This window comes from Rhodamnia argentea, chromosome 2 (genome assembly GCF_020921035.1).
Source record: "Rhodamnia argentea isolate NSW1041297 chromosome 2, ASM2092103v1, whole genome shotgun sequence".
Taxonomy (NCBI): Eukaryota; Viridiplantae; Streptophyta; class Magnoliopsida; order Myrtales; family Myrtaceae; genus Rhodamnia; species Rhodamnia argentea.
In genome coordinates, this window is record NC_063151.1 from 22,169,578 (window position 1) to 22,189,552 (window position 19,975).

The 19,975-nt window shown below is 39.5% G+C and overlaps 3 protein-coding genes across 3 annotated transcripts; 1 reads left to right on the forward strand and 2 right to left on the reverse strand.

Moving 5' to 3' along the window:
- Positions 1-545: 545 nt before the first annotated feature.
- On the reverse strand, positions 546-4,120 carry LOC115751392 (BTB/POZ domain-containing protein At4g08455-like). The gene is made up of 2 exons (XM_048275373.1): positions 3,745-4,120; positions 546-1,295 (listed from the first exon to the last, which is right to left on the reverse strand). The coding sequence occupies exons 1-2, from the start codon at positions 4,042-4,044 to the stop codon at positions 810-812; spliced, it is 786 nt and encodes a 261-aa protein (XP_048131330.1). The 5' UTR covers positions 4,045-4,120; the 3' UTR covers positions 546-809.
- Positions 4,121-10,113: 5,993 nt separating this feature from the next.
- Positions 10,114-10,732, forward strand: LOC115751395 (probable calcium-binding protein CML44). The gene has a single exon (XM_030689293.1). It carries the CDS (start codon positions 10,195-10,197, stop codon positions 10,675-10,677), a length of 483 nt encoding a protein of 160 aa, XP_030545153.1. The 5' UTR covers positions 10,114-10,194; the 3' UTR covers positions 10,678-10,732.
- Positions 10,733-13,085: 2,353 nt separating this feature from the next.
- LOC115751391 (BTB/POZ domain-containing protein At4g08455-like) lies at positions 13,086-16,517 on the reverse strand. The gene is made up of 2 exons (XM_030689289.2): positions 16,094-16,517; positions 13,086-13,748 (listed from the first exon to the last, which is right to left on the reverse strand). The coding sequence occupies exons 1-2, from the start codon at positions 16,508-16,510 to the stop codon at positions 13,281-13,283; spliced, it is 885 nt and encodes a 294-aa protein (XP_030545149.1). The 5' UTR covers positions 16,511-16,517; the 3' UTR covers positions 13,086-13,280.
- Between the last annotated feature and the right edge of the window lie 3,458 nt (positions 16,518-19,975).

Consider the following 19,975-nt stretch of genomic DNA (forward strand, 5'->3'; position numbering starts at 1 on the left):
TCTTAATCTATCGATCCATTCAAAACGCGAACTGAACGTGCATATGCGGACTCTCAAGAGTTGCATGTCACCCTCATGTTGACAAATTTAAAAAATAGGCCAATTGCCAAATTGCATTTCAAATGGAAAAGCCAATTTTATACGACGGTGACGACCCAGACTGGAGCAAATAAAATTGATCTCGTTAAAAATCTTGTGCATTCTTCGCACAATTGTTCAAGAAGTTATAAAATATGAAAGGGGCATGGGCGTTAATTTCTTAAGACTCCCAAACAGTTGAAATGTATTATCTGTCTTGACTTTTTTGAATGTCTTTTGCACGTCATATGAAAGTTAAATGACCAAATAAATTATTCGGTTAGTTGGTTATTGGCCATCGAATAAAATGATTGAGCGAAGTCAAAATTTAGCAATATGCTTGTAAAAAATCAAATTGCAATATACCCTAGATGAAAATAAGAATATAATTTGATAAACCCAAATGTAAAAACCCTAAACTGCATATAGTCTCTCTCATCCGCAAGCAACCTGAACAATGCTCAAACTTCACCTCAATCATAATATAGATGAATATCATGAGCAATTTCAGCATAGATAGTAAAAAGAAAGCATATTGCAACCTGTAAAATCCATTATTACATCCGTCAAGCATTCGCTGAGTAAGACCAAGCGGCTGTCATGACATTGTGTGTGCACTTTGCTTCAATAAAACTTCGCTGTTCAATTAGACGACACTTCAAATTGCATCCCTGAATAAGAAAAAGGCAGTGAGATCTATCAAGAACCCAGACAGAAAAGTTATCTGAAACTCAAAATTCCATCACTTGGGAACGAAAAAGCGAAAACTCACCATCTGATTTGTTGTTCGGATACAGCTTTGTAATAAATGCTTGGTATATCTCCGTCACAAGGCGTGAGTCCTTTTTAACGAGCTCTGGATATTTAGGATGTTCTGGGAATTTATACATGTTGTCCATCATTAAGCACAAGGCTGCCTCAAGGAGATGCTTTGCGTTATGCTGGTGCGCAAAGGCATACTTTATGATCGAGTTATTCCAGTTTAATTTGGATACCAAGATCATCTCACAATATGCTTTGAGGTGCACCACCTGGTACTTTTCGGCCAATACTAGAAGCTCACAAGCCATTTGCTCATCGAGCCATGCTTCAACAGAAAGATAGTCGACAAATGCTCGGAGGGCATCACACGACATGTCACTTATCTTAATGGTGCCGCTTTGGCTTTCTTCCATCTCATTCTCGAGCATTGCTTTAAATACTGGGGACCGGCTAACCTGATTGTAAATAGAATATCAAAGAGGACTCAACAACGCAATTCTTGCAGTGTGAAAACCCGGTAATTCGATATGAGATGTTTATGCATGACATCTATGTGAGTCGGAGTTTGCTATATTGAAGGAACTCCGGATATCAATATTATGAGCATGCAAGCAAAGCATCTGAAACATGTCCTTGCTATCGTTATCAATTACAAACATTATGAAAACTATGTGCGCTCATAAGTCCCCTTATGCCAAGGGGAAGACCAAAACTCAAGCTTGTGTAATGTTTTGAGTTGATACTCCAATAAAATGTACATGGCAGCAGGCAAAATGCATATCCGGTGGCTCAGCATTCGCTTAATTCAAATCTTGTGCAAGAGTCATGATGCATGAACTATCTAGAGACTCAATCACTAAACATGTCAATTCACATAGAGATTAACAGTCCACTCAACTCACAAAGCCACATTCCAGGCAAATAATAGGAACACTTGCAAAATAAAGTTGACAATCTCTTGGATTTAGAAATCCAGTCCAAGCAAACAAATACGTACTTCTAATGCCTGAACAGATAAAAGCTAATAAAAAAGTGTCAAGATCAACCTAAGAGAGAGTTTAACATCAGACAGACATAATCTGTTAGTGGAAATGTCTTATATAGGTGCATCTTTAGCAGCATGGAATTCCAAAAGCAAATGCAACCCCTGTCATCACCATGTATATACGGCCACAAACATGCACAGTGGCAGAACTTTACAGCAAGTCTCTAGATGAAGAGTCACAGAAGTTCATATGAGTTGATAATGCTGATTATGTACGCTCAACAACTATTTAATCCACCTAAACTTCGGCATCACATCTTCAAAACTCAAGTAAACTTAAGTTTAAGCTCAAGAAGAGAGAAGACCAAGACCACTCCAAGTAATTATTGAGGCCAGAAGCGAAAGAAGAAAGCGGTCTAACATCCTTTTCTTAAGGCTGCATCACCGAAAGATTCATCATCGAATGGTTATGTTTAGAGTTCATGGAATGGTAATTTAATCAGGACTTGTCTGAGGCGGAAAGAAGCGATCTAACAGAACTTATTTGGTAGCAATCTGCTTGACAAAACTAAAGTGGACAAAAGTGCATAAATCTGAGATGAATCACCGTTGTTTCTTTTTTATTAGGTTAGCTTTTCTCCAGTACACAACAATTAGGATAGTCATAGTGTGAATCATTAATGCGACCCCACACGCTATCCAAGCATCTCCGAAGAGAATCTTGCGGCAAGTGTGGTCATTTATGACAGGAAGTGTGTTATATTACATCGTAGCCAATTCTAGAGTGGCTGTCTTCTACTTGATATCCTTGTGCACAAGAAAATATGAAGGCTTTTGCTAATTATGTAAATGACTCAAGAGCAGGAGATAGCTAGAGGACTCCATTCAGCTATAAATTATACTCGTATGACAGCATGAAAGTTCAAGATGCCAAGCTAGTTAAAGGTGTCGTGCAGACCTCCTCTGAGGCATTGGAAGAACTTAATCATGCAAGCCCTAACTCATTATCATCAAGTAATATTACCTTTGGGGGCACTCTTTGCTTTCAGACTGAAACTACCACTCTGTCACGAACTTCAAGTGGCAAGGCAAAGAGTTATTGCTGTCAACTAGAAAGCCACAGGTACCACTGTCTTAGCACACCCATGTCAATGTCGAGTTACCGAATTCTTAGGAACACATAAAACTCATCTTAAAAGTCCAAGTGCCAATTCTCGGTAGGTCTCCCTTCCTTAAATCTATCTGCACAAACTACCATTACAATGGTCTTTTATCAGTAGTAGTTGTTCAAAGGAATGCCCATAAGGGCCAAACGAAGATAAAACTTCTAAAGAAATCCTCTATGAGCACTACTCTTTCACTCTCTTATGACTCCTATCTGCCTCAACTAAAATGAAAGATCTGAGAAACCTTAATAGCTCGACCCAGACAACTGAATTTCATAACACTCTGACCAACCCCGTTTTCAACCATCTATATCCACTATAAGCTCTCCCAAAAGAGTATCTTTCTTTCCATTTCTAGCTTCATTTGGGCATCAGTTCACAGACAAGCCTCAACTTTACATAAATCAAGACTACCGAACAAAGGTTCAGCACACACAGGTCATCCACACCTACGTCGTCCAATAACTGAAAGAAAACTCATAAAGGAAGTGTTACCGTATCTAATCTATCCCTTCAAGAAGCATTATTCAAAAATTTCTCCATGACCAGACACTCCCACTATTAGAACTTGGCGCAAGGAACAGAACATTTGAACCCACCCACGAATTAGCTACAAAACTAATCGAAGGTTAATCGTCTCTTCTGAAATTCCCAAATTCAATCGGAGATCAGAGCAAAAATAAAGGAAAAAAAAAAAGCCAAAATTCAAATCAAAGCAAAACCAGCAACTAAATCAATGAAAGCAATGCTCACCAGAATGGACCTGTCGGCTGGCACCAGCATCGACGGTTCTCCATTAGGAACGTCCACGGCAGCGACCAAGACAGCATCGGCGAACCCGGGGCCACGGGCGCCGGACCTCAAGTAGGCGACCTTGGCCTTCAAGTCCTCGATCTCTCGCTTGAGCTCTTCCACGGTCGCGCTCACCTCCTCGTAGCAATCCTTGCACGTGCCGGCGTCGCCCTTGACTTGCTCTTCCTCACAGGATATGCACCGCATGGTCTCGGTCTCCTCCGGCTCCGGGTGCTCCTGTCTCGCGCACGGTCGCCGCATCTGCTGAGTGGGAGAGCTAACTCGCCTGCGAAAACCTCCCACTCCTTTTTCTCCCGCTCGGGTTCGGATGCGAGTAAAAACGAGTAAAAAGGAAAGGAAATATAGGATTTTAAATGAGGCCCGACGTGGACTCATGTTATATGAAAAAAAGATTTAAAGTAGATTTTATTTTAAACATAGTTAATGCCGGGAAAAATCTTAAACTGATATATATATGTTATAAATATATTCCAAACTATGCTTTTAATTACAAAAATCCTAAGTTGATACAATTTGATAAATTTACATGCGTACAAATTTAAGATTTTTGGTGATCAAATCAACCAACATAGCACATCTTAATCATCTCAAATTGTCAAAGCAAATCAACTGAAAAAATTCACTAGGATCATCCTCTGAGTGAGGAACAAATCAACTAGAAAAACTCACTAGGATGGGATCTGTGTTGGCATCGGCAGAGCCGACCCCTGCCAACATCGGACTCCAACCTTCGTCGGAATCATCCTCTACGACTAGCAATTGTATATCGACAAACTGATTTTGGTCCATCAAGATGGTCAACAGAAACGTCTTGGCCTCCAAGGCCTTCATCTTCTTCCCCGAGCTCTTCATGGCAAGCCTTGCAGCACCAGGGCTGGCCCGTGCCGCTCAGCTTCCGGCAAGAGCTGCGGCACAGGGACTCACCCCACGGCTGAGGTCCTCCACCTACCAAAGCGGACGAGCATTAATCGTTGGTGCATTGTGAGGCAAAGACGGAGACGGAGGTTGCCAATTGAAATGGAAAAGCCCTAAATCTTCTTTCAAAACATAATAAAGGTACGTTCGAGGTAATTACAATGACGAGTCAGGGCCATGCCTTGCTTGTGGTTTCATGTTTTTTTCTTTTTCCCTTTTAATCTACACTTTCGAGGGTGTGGTAGTCATGGTCCCATGGACCGCAATGAAACTTCAACACAAGGGACCTCAGATACGTCTTTCTTAGTCATTGAGCTAGATACTGGACTTCATTTTACTCTAATCCCTTTCTTTTCATCTGTGTGTTTTTTTTTTTTTTTTTTTTTTTTTTTGTGGCTTTCAGCAATATAAAGACATGATGGTGGCCAAAAATGCTAGAGATGGGAACGACGGGTACCATCAAAGAATCAAGGCCGACTTCGGCTTTCCCGCCTACTGCGTGCAACCGATCTATCCAAACTTACAATGAAGGTTCTAAAACTGCCTATCTTAAGCCGATTGCCGACGTCCCTATGGGCTTCCTGAAGTACCACCGTGCATTGAGTCTGTTATAAAATCTCGATAGGAAACATATAGCTCGTATGGAATAAGATATGTTTTCCTTTTTCATCTTTTGGCTTTTTAGGTGAGGTAGAGCACTCGGGGCAGTTAGCTTTATGAGAGTTACGGACGGGCTACAGAATGCTCGATTTTAGACTTTGAGCCATATTTTACTTAGTCCAAGGGTAAATGTACAAGCCCATCACCACGGCCCTCCGATATGCTAGAAGCCAGAAAATCTTTCCACGTGAGATGGCAAATACCCAAGACACGAGCTGGCCCTCGCTCATGACATGTTTCAAGCTTGTGACGTGTGAAAAATAGCGTGACCCATATTCCCGATAGGATTGCATGTAAAACGTTCTATAACACTCAATCTCTCTCTCCCTCTCCCACTATGACCGGCCAAAAACCCCCTCTTCCTTGAAATTTACTCAAAAATCAAAGAAAAAAGATTAAAAAAATTATAAGAAGTTGTTGAAATATTATTACATATTATCAATGTCAGAGTCTACGATTCCATGTCGGTGACTTTCGTCGAATGAGGCTAAATCGGCAAAATGTGAGAAGGTTTAGGATTGAATCAGCAAACTTAAAAGGTTTAAGATTGAATTGGCAAAAATGTGAAAAATTTATGACTTTTTTGGCAATTTTCTCCAATTCGATCCTATTGGCCGGAAATCACCGACATGGATACCAGCCATCCTACGTGGCAATGGACATTGACGTGGATAATTTTTAATATTATTGTAATATTTTTTCAAATATTTTAATTTAGTTTTCCTTTTTTCTTTTTTTCTTTTCTTTTTTCCCTCCCTCATCCGGCCTCAACCTCCAGCCTTCACCCGGTGGCCGAGGGACGCCCTCGCCGGATCAAACCACAAAAGGGGAAAAAATACAGAAAAAACTAATTAGAAAATTACTTAAAAAATTCAAAAAATATTAAATTATTATTAAATATTATCCACTTCAGCTACGGCCTTGAGCTAAATAGACTAAATTGGTACAATTATAAAAGGTTTAGGACTCAATTGAAAAAAAAAATTAGAATTGAATTTGCACAATTATTATAGATTTAGGATTTGTTTGGTAATTTTCTCTAGAGGGTGCATCATGTTTTCAAATGTTTAAACAAGTTAAACTTCGATTAATGATACCAGATGTGGCTTATGGAAAAGATGCTTTCTGATACGTGATGGATGATCTTAACCTATCGATCAATAGAAAACACGAACTTAAGCATGCATGTGCGGGCTCTCAAGACTTGCATGACACCCTCAGTTGCGTTTCAAATGGAAAAATTAATTATATACGATGGTGATGGCCTCGTCCGAAGCAAATAAAATTCATCTTGTAAAACACCGTGTTCTACGCACAAAAAGTTCAACAAATTCCCAAAGATGAAAGGGATGTTAATTTTCTGGGAGACCTCCAAAGCGTTAATTGCCCAAAGAATTATAATTGACAAGTCTTAAACAAGTGAAATACATTATTTACCTCGACTTTTTTTTTTAATGTTTTCTGGACGTTACTCACATAAAAGTCCAACGATTAAAGAAAAAATTGGGTTTCTCGGTTACCAACCGGAATAGCTAAGGTTGAATAAACTGATTAAGAGCGAAGTCAAAATTTAATGATATGTTTAAAAAAAATTAATTTGCAGTATACCCTATAACAAAGTTTGATAACCCAAATGTAAAAACACTAAACTGAAATCATAGTATAGATTCTGACCAAAAAAGAATCATGGCATAGATGAGCATCATGACCGGATGCAGCACAGATAGTGTGTTTCAGGAGAAAAGAAAGCATATCGGAATTTGTAAAAGCCATTATTACGTCAAGCCTTCATTAAATAAACTCGTGCTTGTCATGACATGGCATGCTCACTTTGCTTCAATAAAAGTTCACTATTAAACCTGAAAACACCTGTCAGCCGTTGATTAAGGAAAATAAAAAAAGGCAACTCGATCCATCAACAATCCAGGCAGAAAACTATCTAAACCATGTTTCTTCAAACTCAAAATTCCGTGCTGCAGGACCAGAAAATGGAAAGCCCATTCATCCCTTTTACACGCTTCGTATATCTCCACCACAAGGCGTGCTGTGCTGCTTGACGCTCTTGGAGTTTATCCATGTTGTCTATATAATTAGGGAGAAGGCGGCCTCCTTTAGAAGCTTCACATTGTGCTGGTGCCCAAAGGCATAGTTTGTGATCGAGCTCCCACAATAAGCTTTGAGGTGCTGCGCCTGGTACTTTTCAGCTAATACTAGAACATCATAAGCAATTTGCTCATCGAGACATGCTTCAGCAGAGTAAAGATAGTTGACAAATGCTCAGAGGGCATCATGCGACACCTCACTTATCTTGATGGTGCTGCTTTGGCCTTCTTTCCTCTCATTCTCGAGCATTGCTTTGAACAGTAGGGATCGACTTGCCTGATTGTGAAAAGAGTTTATCAAAGAGGACTTAAAAGAGGACTTAGAAACGCTTTTACGCAGCTTGTCTATATACGTCACAGTACTTTTTACTATGATATAATTCTATGAGCATGTGAGCAAAGCTTTTGAATAATGTCCGCACAATCATCATCAATTACAAAGGAACCAATGTTGTGCTTAGGGTTGTGCAAACTGGACCGGACCAGGCCGAACTGAACCGGGATTGGACCGGACCGGCCTAGTTGGTCCGATCCTTAAGGGGGGCAATCCGGTCCTCAATTCCATGGTGGATGAGACCAGATCGGACTACCCGGAATATATATATAGACACACACACAATTAAAAAAAAAGAATTAGAAATGTTTAACTTCAAACAACACAGTACAATGATAAAAAATAACAAAAGAACCAGTTAACTACTAAACTAGTTAACCTAATTTTCCCCAGAATCCCCATGACACTCACTCCTCCGAGTCCACTCCGCTTGCGTCTTGTCTTTGCCTGTCCACTCGCTCTTCTTGCAGTCCCACCTCTCGCTCATCGATGTCGTCACTCATCTCGCGTCTCGCAGCCACTGGCATTGTCGACTCGTTGCTCCTCTCGCCGATTCCTTTCCTCTTCTCCATTCTTGCTTGGTCGCTTCGATCTCGGGTAAAAACCCCATAATCACTGAATTGGCAGAACTACTGAGTTGCATTGCATTTTCATTTCCTTCTCAATTCTTGTATGTAATTGGAGTCCTCCCTGACATGATTTGACCGTTTAGATTATTATACTCAACACATTCCCTAGGTATCGGCCTTGGTCAGAGATGATTGCCTGGGGATGTTGCAATCATAAATTGGCTAAAATCTCAACTCCATCAATCTCTCCTAGACCAGCCGGCCCTAGGTTTTCTCCCTGCCCTTCCTTCTCTTCTCTCGTTTTTCTTCACAGCTTTCTTCTTCAACTACCATAGATGCGAGAGTTTGAGCTAGAGCACTCCCGCCCTCCCCCCTTTCTTAGGCCATTTTGATTCTCTATTTTCATTTTCTTACTTTCTTCCCGTTTGGAAACTTTTCTTTGTCTATTTAATCTAGATTTGAAAGCTTTTCGTTCTCTTTTTTTGGGAGATTTTTATTCCTATCATTTAGATTTGGAAATTTCTATATGTATTTTTTCGGAATTTCGCTCTCTTTCGATTTTATTGGTGAACAAGTCCAGTTTTCAAGGAAATTAAAGGAGCTTCATAAAGGTTTCGCTCTCGCAAGCATCAAATTTATGCTCTTTTAGCCTTTTTACTCTGCTCGATTATGGTGTTGTGGACGCTAAACCTAGGCATGTACCACCGAAAGGTAAAGCCGTAACAATAGATAGAGATCTCAATGTGTGCTCATTATTGAAGACAGATTCGGTGATCAACTGTCAATTTTGATGTGAAGAAGTCATAGATGTTCATTGAGTGTGTGACTCATAGTCTTGTTCTGATAATTTCTCTTGTTATTCGGAGGAAGTTTTATTTTAAAGTAATTTAGGATTTGTTTTGATTTACGGTTGATCTGCGATATTTCTCTGTTGCCTTCCAAAAAAGTAAATGAAATGTTATTGTGACAAAAAAAAAATCCTCTCCCAGCCAAATTGGTCGGGATCGACGTGGGTGAGTCTCATCTTCCCACATCTCAAATAAGCACGCGTTCGACCAAAAATAAAATAAAATAAAATAAGCATGCGCACAAACAAGGAGATTCCTTCGACCAAAAAAAAAACAAGGCGATTCCAAATTATCCAACCACACTTGTGCATAACCAGTCCCATGACCGTCCCTCCCTCCCTACATAATCTGATTCCTGCTCTGTCCTAACGAACGTGTTAATCAACATTAACATCCATTGAACGAACCCATTAAAGACGCGAGCGAGACCCCGTGAAGCACATCAAAACTGTGGGAACGAGCACGACAGAATTTACTGGGACTAGTTCTAGACGTTAGACCCGTGGCTTGGATCACGTTTCTCAGCGTCAGACGCGGGGCGAAGAAGGGCCAGTCTTCTTTCCAAGAATCATCTCGGAAGATGGATGGTGCGATTAATCAAACTTAGAGAATAATAATAGTACGTATTAACAACGGCGTGCGAAGACCCAAGACAGATATTAACGTTGCTATTATCTTCTCCATCTGAAGTCAATAACAAACTCCTGATCAAGAAAAAATATCAATTCCGCTTTCCTAATGTCTTTCTTCCACGAAGGTTCTTCCCAACTTCCATGCAACCCTAAACGCCACAAGTTTCTTCAAAGTCATGCTACGCACGTACGTAAAACATCCGTACAATGTAAAGCTCCTTCCAGTCTATAAATTCAAATTATCCTCCTCCCACCAGCGCCATCAGCATTTGCACATATTTCTTCATTAGTTTCCTCAATCCCACACGTACATATCCAACATTGCATATCATGCCTCGCCTCGGAACCGGAGACTTGCGTCGGATTTTCGAGAACCTCGACAAGAACGGCGATGGCCAGGTGAGCCTCGAGGAGCTCAATTGGCTGCTCGAGAAAATCAGTGTCCATCACAGCGTGGACGAGCTCGAATTGTTTATAGGGAAACCAAGCCTCGACTTTGACGAGTTCTTGCACTTTTATGTGTCTATATCGTGGGAAGGAACCACGGGAAATGGCGGATCAGAATCACCGGAGGGCAACGAAGGAGACGACGATCAAGAGACCGACCTTGCCGAGGCGTTCAAAGTGTTTGATCTGAACAACGACGGCTTCATTTCCTGCGACGAGCTCCAGAGCGTGCTCTCGAAACTAGGGTTGTGGAACGAGGGAAGCGGGAGAGACTGCAATAGTATGATTCGCGCGTATGATACTGATAGCGATGGGAGGCTCGATTTTGAGGAATTCAAGAGCATGATGCTGATTACATTTGCTTGATGATATCTTCAAGAAGAATATGAGATACGTCCTGAGTCAGATTTGCTTTCATTCATCTTACTGATTCTTTTATGTAGCTTCTACCATTTCTCTCTCTCTCTCGCGCTATTCTTCTAGCCAGTATATTGGCCATCTCCACATTCCTATTGTTGATTCTATTTCGTACGTTGAAATGTGCGAGGCTAATATTTGTCATTCAACAATGTTCGTCCTCTCGCGCACCCGTGCCTAATTTTACATTCTACACTTTTGAACATTTCCCAGTAGTATTCAAGAGATCAACCGTGACGAAGTTGGAAAGAGAAAGGGAGATGAAAGTTGCTTTCGTCTTAGATAGATAGACTAGCCTGTCGCGGCGAACTTAGGCGAGTACGAATTGTCATTCTCTATTCTAATCTTCTCTTTGGAGAGTGAAAGCGCGGCGTCCAAAACATTTGCCACTTGGTATTAAAGTGCGGTTAGAAGATCTGTGGCTTTGCCCTGTTAGTCTGATACATGGAAAGAACTTAAGGCTGTAATTGTGTGATTTTTACTCTCCCATGGTAACATGGTGCTTATAGTCTCCTCCCTGATGCTTATTTGCTTTATATAACAGGGTTGAGCAAAGCAAATCGTCTGGGCCGAGAACCCCCGGATCGGATCGGATCGGGTCGGACTGGACCGAAACGGCTGGTGGGCGATTCTCGGGTTTACTAGTCCGATTCCCGATTTCATAAAATTGGTACCAGTGATTTCGATCTAGTTCTCGATTCAAGGGATGGAACCGTCCACCCAAACGTCGATGGTTAGTTCTTTTTGAATGGATCGTAGGTTGAGATCATTTATCAATCATCAAAAAGTATCTCATTCATCATTAATCCAACTGTTTTTTTTTTTGTGGGGGGGGGGGGGAACCTCAGTTTAACTTGTCTAATCATTTGAAAACGTGGTGCCCACATTTGTATTTCATCGGCAGAATGAGATGCAACTTATTCCCCCTTTTTTCCTCCTAATGTCTATATGATCTGGCTATCTAGACTCCATTTAAGATGCTAATTAAGTTAATTATATTCCAAAAGTTCATATGTGAACCCTCATGATGATCATGTTTTTTCAAACATGCTAAAGGGCATTGCTTGAGAGTTGTTGAGCTTGGACCGAGTTAAAGTAAAGATGTACTAAGGCTAGTTTACAAAATTGATATGTTATCCCGATAGGCTCCTATCGCGTAATGTCTAGTCGCATGTAAGCCGAATGAGTCTATCCAGAACTTTTTCTTCTTTCTTGGTGAAAAGATAATAAGTAAATCATTGTTTGCATGTATGGCTGCTCGTCAATAATTCTTGTTTGGAGCAAGATTGAGCTGAAATTTAATAGAAGGTTGATGTCCATAAAACCAATGATACATCTAACATTCTGTCGACATTTCATTGGACATGTACATATCATCGGTTAAGTAGCACCGGCACCAACACGCGAAACACCACACGACATGCTGACAAGCCATTTCTCAAAAAATGAAGAATTCCAATATGTTGAGACACGTTGTACATTAAATGTTGTTTTTATATATACATGATAAATTATCACACACACACAGATATATATATATATATATATATATATATCAGCAGTGAATTTCATTTTCCTCTTCTTTTGTTAGGGATTCACAATTTAATTTTTTTGGGGGTAGTTGGGGGTGGAAACTCACATGTCGCTGGTATTTCTTGTAAGTCTAACATCAATAATTGATTACCATGATCGATTATGCTTGGGTCAAGATCCAATTTTAGTCAAAATTGATTAATCAAACAAGATTCTCAAATTGGGTCCAAAATATCTTCAAATTAAGTCAAATTTCAATAAATCTAACATCACCAATCAATTACCCATGGTCAATTACGCTTGGGTCAAACATTCAAGAAATTTCAAAAGATGTATGAAAGAGGTCGTTAATTTTCTGAGAAACCTCCGAACGGTTAATTGCCCAAAGAATGTTGACAGCAAATCTTAAACTTGTTAGATGTATCCTTCGTTGAATGTCTCCCGGACGTCACTTGCATCAAAGTTCACTGACCAAGGTAACTTTCGGGTTGGTTGTCGGCCGGAATAACCACGGTCGAATGTACTGATTGAAAGCCAAGTCAAAGTTTAGTGATACAAATGGGAAAAAAATAAAAGAGTTAAAAAAGGCATATACGATGGATGAAAATAAGATCAAATTTCGACGACCCTAATGTAAATAGAACCCCGAAGTGAAATGTGGTCTCTGTTAGTGGCAAGCATTTGGTTTGTCCGAACTTTCCTAGACAAGGCTCAAATTTCCCTAGATCATAATACAGATGGACATGATACAGATAGTTTATAATGGCATCGCATGCGCACTGTGAGTCAATAAAAGTTCACTGTCGAAGCTGAGAACACTACACTCGCGAAAACAATACCAAAGCGTTGACGCTGGAGGTTGTATACCTGATTAATACATAGGCAAAGAGATCTATCAACATACCATGCAGAATATCCAACCTGTTCTTTCAAACTCCAAATTCCATAAAGTTGAAAAGTCATTCTCCCAACCGATTCTTCTCATCAACAGTTACCGGTACAAGACAAGACTATGCAAACTATGACTTTGCAGAAGCATCCTTAGGTGCTGCAGTGTTTTCCTGCTTTGCAAGACATGCTTCTAATATCTCCACCACAAGGCTGGGGTGCTTTTCAACGAGTTCCGCATATTCTTGACGTTTTCTGAGTTTATCCATATTGTCCATGATTAATGACAACGAGGCCTCCAGGAGAAGTTTCGCATTGTGCTGGTGCGCAAAGGCATAGTTTATGATCGAGTTGTCCCAATTCAACTTGGACACCAAGAACTTCTCACAATAAGCTTTGAGGTGCTTAACCTGGTACTTTTCAGCCAATACTAGCAGCTCACAAGCCATTTGTTCATCGACGCATGCTTCGGCAGAGTAAAAATAGTTGACAAATGCACGGAGGGCATCATAGGACACGTCACTTATCTTAATGGTCCCACTTCGGCTTTCTTCCATCTCATTCTCAAGCATTGCTTTAAACACTGGGGACCGGTTAGCCTGATTGTAAGTACAAAATTGAAGAGCATTCAAAAACGCAGTTTTTGCAGTGTGAGAAAACTCAATAGTATGATAGGAGATGTTTGTGCATCATATCAATATCAGTCGCAGTTTTCTAAATCGAAGAAACACCTGATATGAATTTTACGAGCTTGAGCAAAGCTTCTTAACCATGTCCTTGCTAACGTCATCAATTATTAAACTTATGAGAACTATGCTGCGCTAAAAGATTCCTATGCTATGCAAGAAAACTTCATACTCAAGCTTATGTAATTTTCGAGTTGATGACTCCAAATGGAATTTGCATTGTAGGAGGCAAAATGCATATCAGGTGGATCAAGAAATGCTTAGATCAAATATTGTCAAAGAGAGTAGTAATTACTGAAGTATCCAGCAACTCAACTACCAATTATTCCACTCAACTCAACTATGCCTTATTCCAAGCAAAAAAAAAAAAAAAAAGGAATCAATCATGATCTGCATAAAAGAAATTGAGAATATCTATGACTTAGATATCTGGCCAACCAAACAAATATGGTAGTTCTAATGCCTGAATAGATGAAAGCTAATTCAGAAACTTGAAGATCAACCTAAGAGAGATTAATATTAGACTAGGAAGTAAAAGAAATAACAGGTGCATCTTTACCAGCGTGCAGTCCCAAAAGTAAATGCAACCCCCATTATCACCATATAAAATCCACTCAGAAGAATGTAGAGTGCAACAGCAAGCCGCTAAATAAAGAGTCGCAGAAATTCTTATTGACTTGACAATGCTGATTATATATGCTCGACGACTATTTAATCCACCTAAACTTTGGCAATACATCTTGAAAACTAGAGTAAATAAAGAAGGTTAAGTTTAGGTTACTGAAGAGAGAAGACCAAAACCAATCCAAGCAATTATTGAGGCCAGAAACAAAAGAAGAAAGCGGCCCAACATGATATTGCAAGGCCAGATCACGGTTAATATTGATTGTTGAATGCATATGTTTAATAACCTCATGAACAGAACTCATTTTGTTAGCTTTTCCCCAGTACACGAAAATTAGGATTGTACTTATTTGAATCATTCATTTGATCCCACAATCTCTCCATGCATCTCTGAAGAATATTTTGTGGCAAAGCATAATCATCTACTGCAGGAAGTTTGTTACATTACATGATTGCCAAGTCCAGAGTGGCTGCCTTCTACTTGATATTCTCGTGCACAAGAAAATACGAAATTGCCTTTTGGTAATCAAATAATTGACTAAATCTCACGAGCAGGACATAGCTAGAGGACTTTATTCAGCCATAAATACTACAAGTACTGTTCTTTAAGGATATGACAGCATGAAAGTTCAAGATGGCAGCAGAAGCATTTAATTAATTAAGCCCTAACTCATTATCCTCAAGTAATCTCACTTTTGGGGGCACTCTTTGCTTCCAGACTGAAACTACCACTCTAACATAGACTCCAAGTAAAAAGGGCAAAAAGTCACCGCTGTCAACTTGTAAGCCACAGGTACCACTGTGTTAGCACACCCATGCCAATGTCGAGGTACCGAATTCTCATGAACACAAAAAAGTCATCTTAGAAGTCCAACTGTGAATTCTCTGTAGGTCTCCCTCCTTAAACCTGCCTGCATGAACTACCATTGCAATGATCTTTCTCAGTAGCAATTGTTCAAAGGAATTGCCATAAGGGTCAAACCAAGATAAAACTTCTAAAGAAATCCTCTATGAGCATTACTCTTTCACTCTATTATAACTCCTCTCTGCCTCGACTAAAATGAGAAATCTGAGAAACCTTAATAGCTCAACCGAGACAACTGAATTTCATAACACTCTGACCAACCCCATTTCAAACTATCCATAGCCACTAGAAGCTCTCCAAAAGAGTATCTTTCCTTCCATTTCTCGCTTCATTCGGGCATCATTTCACAGTCAAGCGCCTAAACTTTTCTTAAATCAAGACTATCGAACAAAGGTCCGCACCTTCATTGTCCAATTACTGAAAGAAAACTCACAAAGGAAGTGTTCCCGTATCTAATCTACCCCTTCGCAAAAAATTATTATCCCAAAATTTCTCCATGACGCAATTGACAACCTGGCACTTACCATCGAGACACAATTTATCACCACCCTATGAGACGCCCGTAATTAGAGCTTGGAGCAAGGAACGGAACATTTGAACCCTCCCCAAACTGACTACAAACTACCACAGTGGACTAAACCCTCTCGTTCCTTCTGAAATTTCCCAAACTCAAACTGAGATCAGAGCGAAAACAAAGAAAAACCTAAAATTCAAATCAAACAAAAATCAGCGACTATATATCTATGAACCAGACAAGAGCGATGCTCACCAGAATGGCCTTGTGAGCCGGTACCGGCATAGACGGGCCTCCAAAGAGACCGTCCTCCGCGGCGACCAAGACGACGTCAGTGAACCCAGGTCCATGGGAGCGACCACTGAGGTCATGGCGGTGGTCGGTCGGAGACCAGAACCTCAAGAAGTTGACCTTGGCCTTCAAGTCCTCGATCTCTCGCTTGAGCTCTTCCTCGGTCTCGCTGGCCTCCTCGTAGCACTCCTTGCACGTGCCGGCGTCGCTCGTGACGTACTCCTCCTTGCAGGATATGCACCGCATGGTCTCGGTCACCGAATCGGTCTCCGACTCGCCCTCCTCCAGGAGGTGGTCCTGCCTCGCGCACAGTCGCTGCATTTGCTGAGCGAGAGAGAGTTCGCCAAACCTCTTCGCTTCTTTTCCTCGTACTGATATCATTTGCAGCGCAGGTTTGTCCATTTCTATGCAAGTAAAAACGTGCGAAGTTTTTTTTTTTTTTTAAATGGAGTTACAATTATAATTAGCGGAAATAATATTTTCACAGCTAAAAGAATTTTTTCACTACTTTTTTCGAAATCCCCATTTTGATGCGATTAATTTGCCCTCAAAATTCAGCCACAATTAATTTGCATAAACGTTCTTAATAGATATAAAGACAGAAATACCCTCTGCCAAATTGATCATGGTACCACTTAACATAGAAGTACAAACTTACTTTTGTTTGTTTCCTTTTTCATTCGAAGTAATTAAGGCAAATGGCTTATGGAAATCTAACTAATTTATAATGAAGTAGAATAAAAAGATAAAGCAGTAACATATTTATATATTTTATGTGGTGTGATTAAATTTTCCGTGAGTTTAATTATTACGGCAATATTTAATCAAGGGAAGAATTAGAAATATGAATCTTACAAGAGTAAAATTTGAAAATAAAGCGTCTTAACAAATTGTCTTATTACTAGAACGTTTATCTATGATATTAAGTATGGCTTACTTGACTAATTGAAGAAATTTGTACTTAATAAACTTACTCTTTTTGTAGTACAATTAAAACTAAACGTAAGACTATTAAAATGACTCATGTTGATCATTTTGACCAAGTGAATAAATAGCAAATGTCACTTCATTTTCAAAATAGGGCTAGCACCATGAAAACCTTCAAACTGATACATATGTGATAAATTTTTTCAAAATTAATTTTTTGAACATTAAAAACTCAAACTTGTATACCTGTGATAAATTTAGCCCAAACTAATTTTTTCACTATCAAAAACTTAAATTAGTATACATGTGATAAATTTATCCTTTGTTCATTTCCGTTAAATTGGATTAGTACCACCAAAAACTCCAAGCTGGTAGATCTATGACGGATGGTGAGTAAAAGCACTCGCTAACGACTACATGTCGCCAACTCAGTAATTTGATGGTCTAACAGACGGTAAGTTTGTTACGGTTGTACCATTTTGAAATTTTTGGTGGTCAAAAAATTAGTTTAGACTAAATTTGTCGCATGTATATCGGTTCGAGATTTTTCATGAAATTAACCCTTAAAAATATGTTGAAGATAGAGATACTTGCATCAATTGATAATCTATAATTTATCTTGAATTTTTTATGTTTAGATTAGAATGAAATGAAATACATAGGATTATTTTTGTTAAAAACAACTTAGAATAGTAATCTTCTTATTTGCCTTGCATTTTTCATTTTCCTAACAAGATCTTGTACATAATAGAGTCATAACATGATTCGATGTTGTAACCCAGTTTTATGGAAAATTCTAAATAAAGACCTCAAGTGCCTTTTATTTTTTTAATAAGAGTATAAAATGGACTTTATTTCAAATAAAGGCTTAAAGTGTTCTTTTTGTTTCAAATAAGAGCCTAACAATGTATTTTTGCCATTTACATTTTTTGAATGTTTTTCCTTTTTTTTTTTTTTTTTTTCTTTTCTCCTTTATTTTTTCCCTTCAACTTGAAGGGAACACCATCGGCATGATGGCCGCCAGCAAGGACTGGGCAGCCTTGCCCAAGCAAGGCTACCCTCAACGGCCATAGGCAAGGTCCGGCTTCACCCGTGGTCGGCGAGAGCGACCCTTGCCCGATTTGGCGATGGTGGCCTTACCTAGGCAGGGCGAGCTTGGGCTTGTGCTCGGATAGCCGATCGGTGAGAGCGATGTTGATGTTGTGGGTTGCGGGGAGATAATCGTAGGCTGGAGCAAGGTCCACAAGCTAAGACTAAGGTTGAGGTTAAAGTTGCTGAGGGTACATGTCCATAAACGACGATATATTGTCGAGGGAAATTGCAGCTTCTCTTCCTCTTTTGCGTGGGTTGTTACTTTCGATCACGAACAATGCAAGGCATCAACTACTAGATTCAATGTGGCATTGTACAGTTGGTTGTGATTACCATGAAAGATTTTATGGGATCACAGCTAACTGTTCTAAAAGCTTAAATTAACATAAGAAGGCGTGGTTTAATATTTATATATTCCAACAGAGAGATAGAGAGAGATGAGCACATGTTAAGGAAGAGGATATTAGTAGGGTATTGAGCTTGAATGGCCATGACGAGTGATGAAGGAAGGGGAAAGACGAGAGAAATGAAGGAGAGAGGAAGAAGAGAATGAGGATGGTAGCCGTTCCTCCTTGAAGGGAAAAAGAAAGAAAAAAGAAAAGAAAAAAATATTCATAAAGTGTTAATGATGGAAATACCTTTGTTAGGCCCTTCTTTGAAATAAATATAGCATTCAAGTCCTTATTTGAAACAAACTCCACTTCAACCTCTTATTTAAAAAAACGAAGGCATTTGAGGCCCTTATTTAAAATTTTCCATTAATTTTATTCGTGGCATTCTCACCAATAATTGTTCCAATTTTCCCTAAAAAACGGAGATCTTGAATTTGCCCCCTTAGGGAGCAGCATGTAGTCTCGAATAAGTGTATGTCGGTGGTGGAATGCTCTCAAAACCAATTCACTTGAGTGAGACAAAGAAGAGTGAAATTTCATGTGTAGGGGTGAAATCTGGAGATCTAAGAAGGAAGGCCAAAAGCGAAGTCTAGTCGGACCGTTCCTATGTTTCCGATATGAAGTCTCATTCGAAGCTTTTTATAATAACTTGCATTTACTAATTTCATTAAATTGATTATTCACATTACCTATCTAATTTCATTTATAGAATGAAAGTTAGGAAACTTAATAAATAAGTATACAAGACAATCCGATGGCGGCGATACACATATAATCAAATAATGACGATTTGAATTGTACATTCTAGGCAAATGCAATTATTAATCAGTTAAAATTTGGTTAACGCAACCGCTTGCAATCGCTACACATTAACAAAAAAAGATGACATAGTTAGAAAAACAACAAAATGGGAAGTAACGAGTCGAAACTACTTCACGGATTATCTTCAGGGATATGCATGTACGGCGGTTGCGATTCAAGAAATAGAAAGCTTCTAATCACAGCCGTCGTTACCATTTCAAATGCACAGTACGCTCACTTTAGAGAGCTAATCTACATCTCTTTACTTGACATGAAAACAACAATATTTGACTCGTACATAGAAAAATCATCATGTGGTTGGGCAGATAATAATAACATTATAACACCAAAAGGAGGAACCACAAAAAAAAAAAAAAAAAAACCAATGTAGGCTTCCCAAAGGTCCCAAAGTGAATAATGTGGATCGAATCTATCGATTTGATATGATCTGTCTCTCTTAAAAGTCAAGGCCAGCGGCCTTTGACCACTTTCTATTGGATGCCAAAAGTGCCACGTGGCAGTGGTGTTTAACCCGGGAAGTTCAAAACCAATTTCACCCCCCCTCAACCCCCAAGAGATCCAACGTGATGCAATAAGATGGAAATAAAATAGTAAAATATTAAAAAGTGTTATC

Coding starts and splice junctions, on each gene's coding strand:
- LOC115751392 (XM_048275373.1), bottom strand. CDS start 4,044: ATGCGGCGACCGTGCGCGAGACAGGAGCACCCGGAGCCGGAGGAGACC. Junction 1,296..3,744: donor CAGCCGACAGGTCCATTCTG/GTGAGCATTGCT, acceptor ATTTACAATCAG/GTTAGCCGGTCCCCAGTATT.
- LOC115751395 (XM_030689293.1), top strand. CDS start 10,195: ATGCCTCGCCTCGGAACCGGAGACTTGCGTCGGATTTTCGAGAACCTC.
- LOC115751391 (XM_030689289.2), bottom strand. CDS start 16,510: ATGATATCAGTACGAGGAAAAGAAGCGAAGAGGTTTGGCGAACTCTCT. Junction 13,749..16,093: donor CGGCTCACAAGGCCATTCTG/GTGAGCATCGCT, acceptor ACTTACAATCAG/GCTAACCGGTCCCCAGTGTT.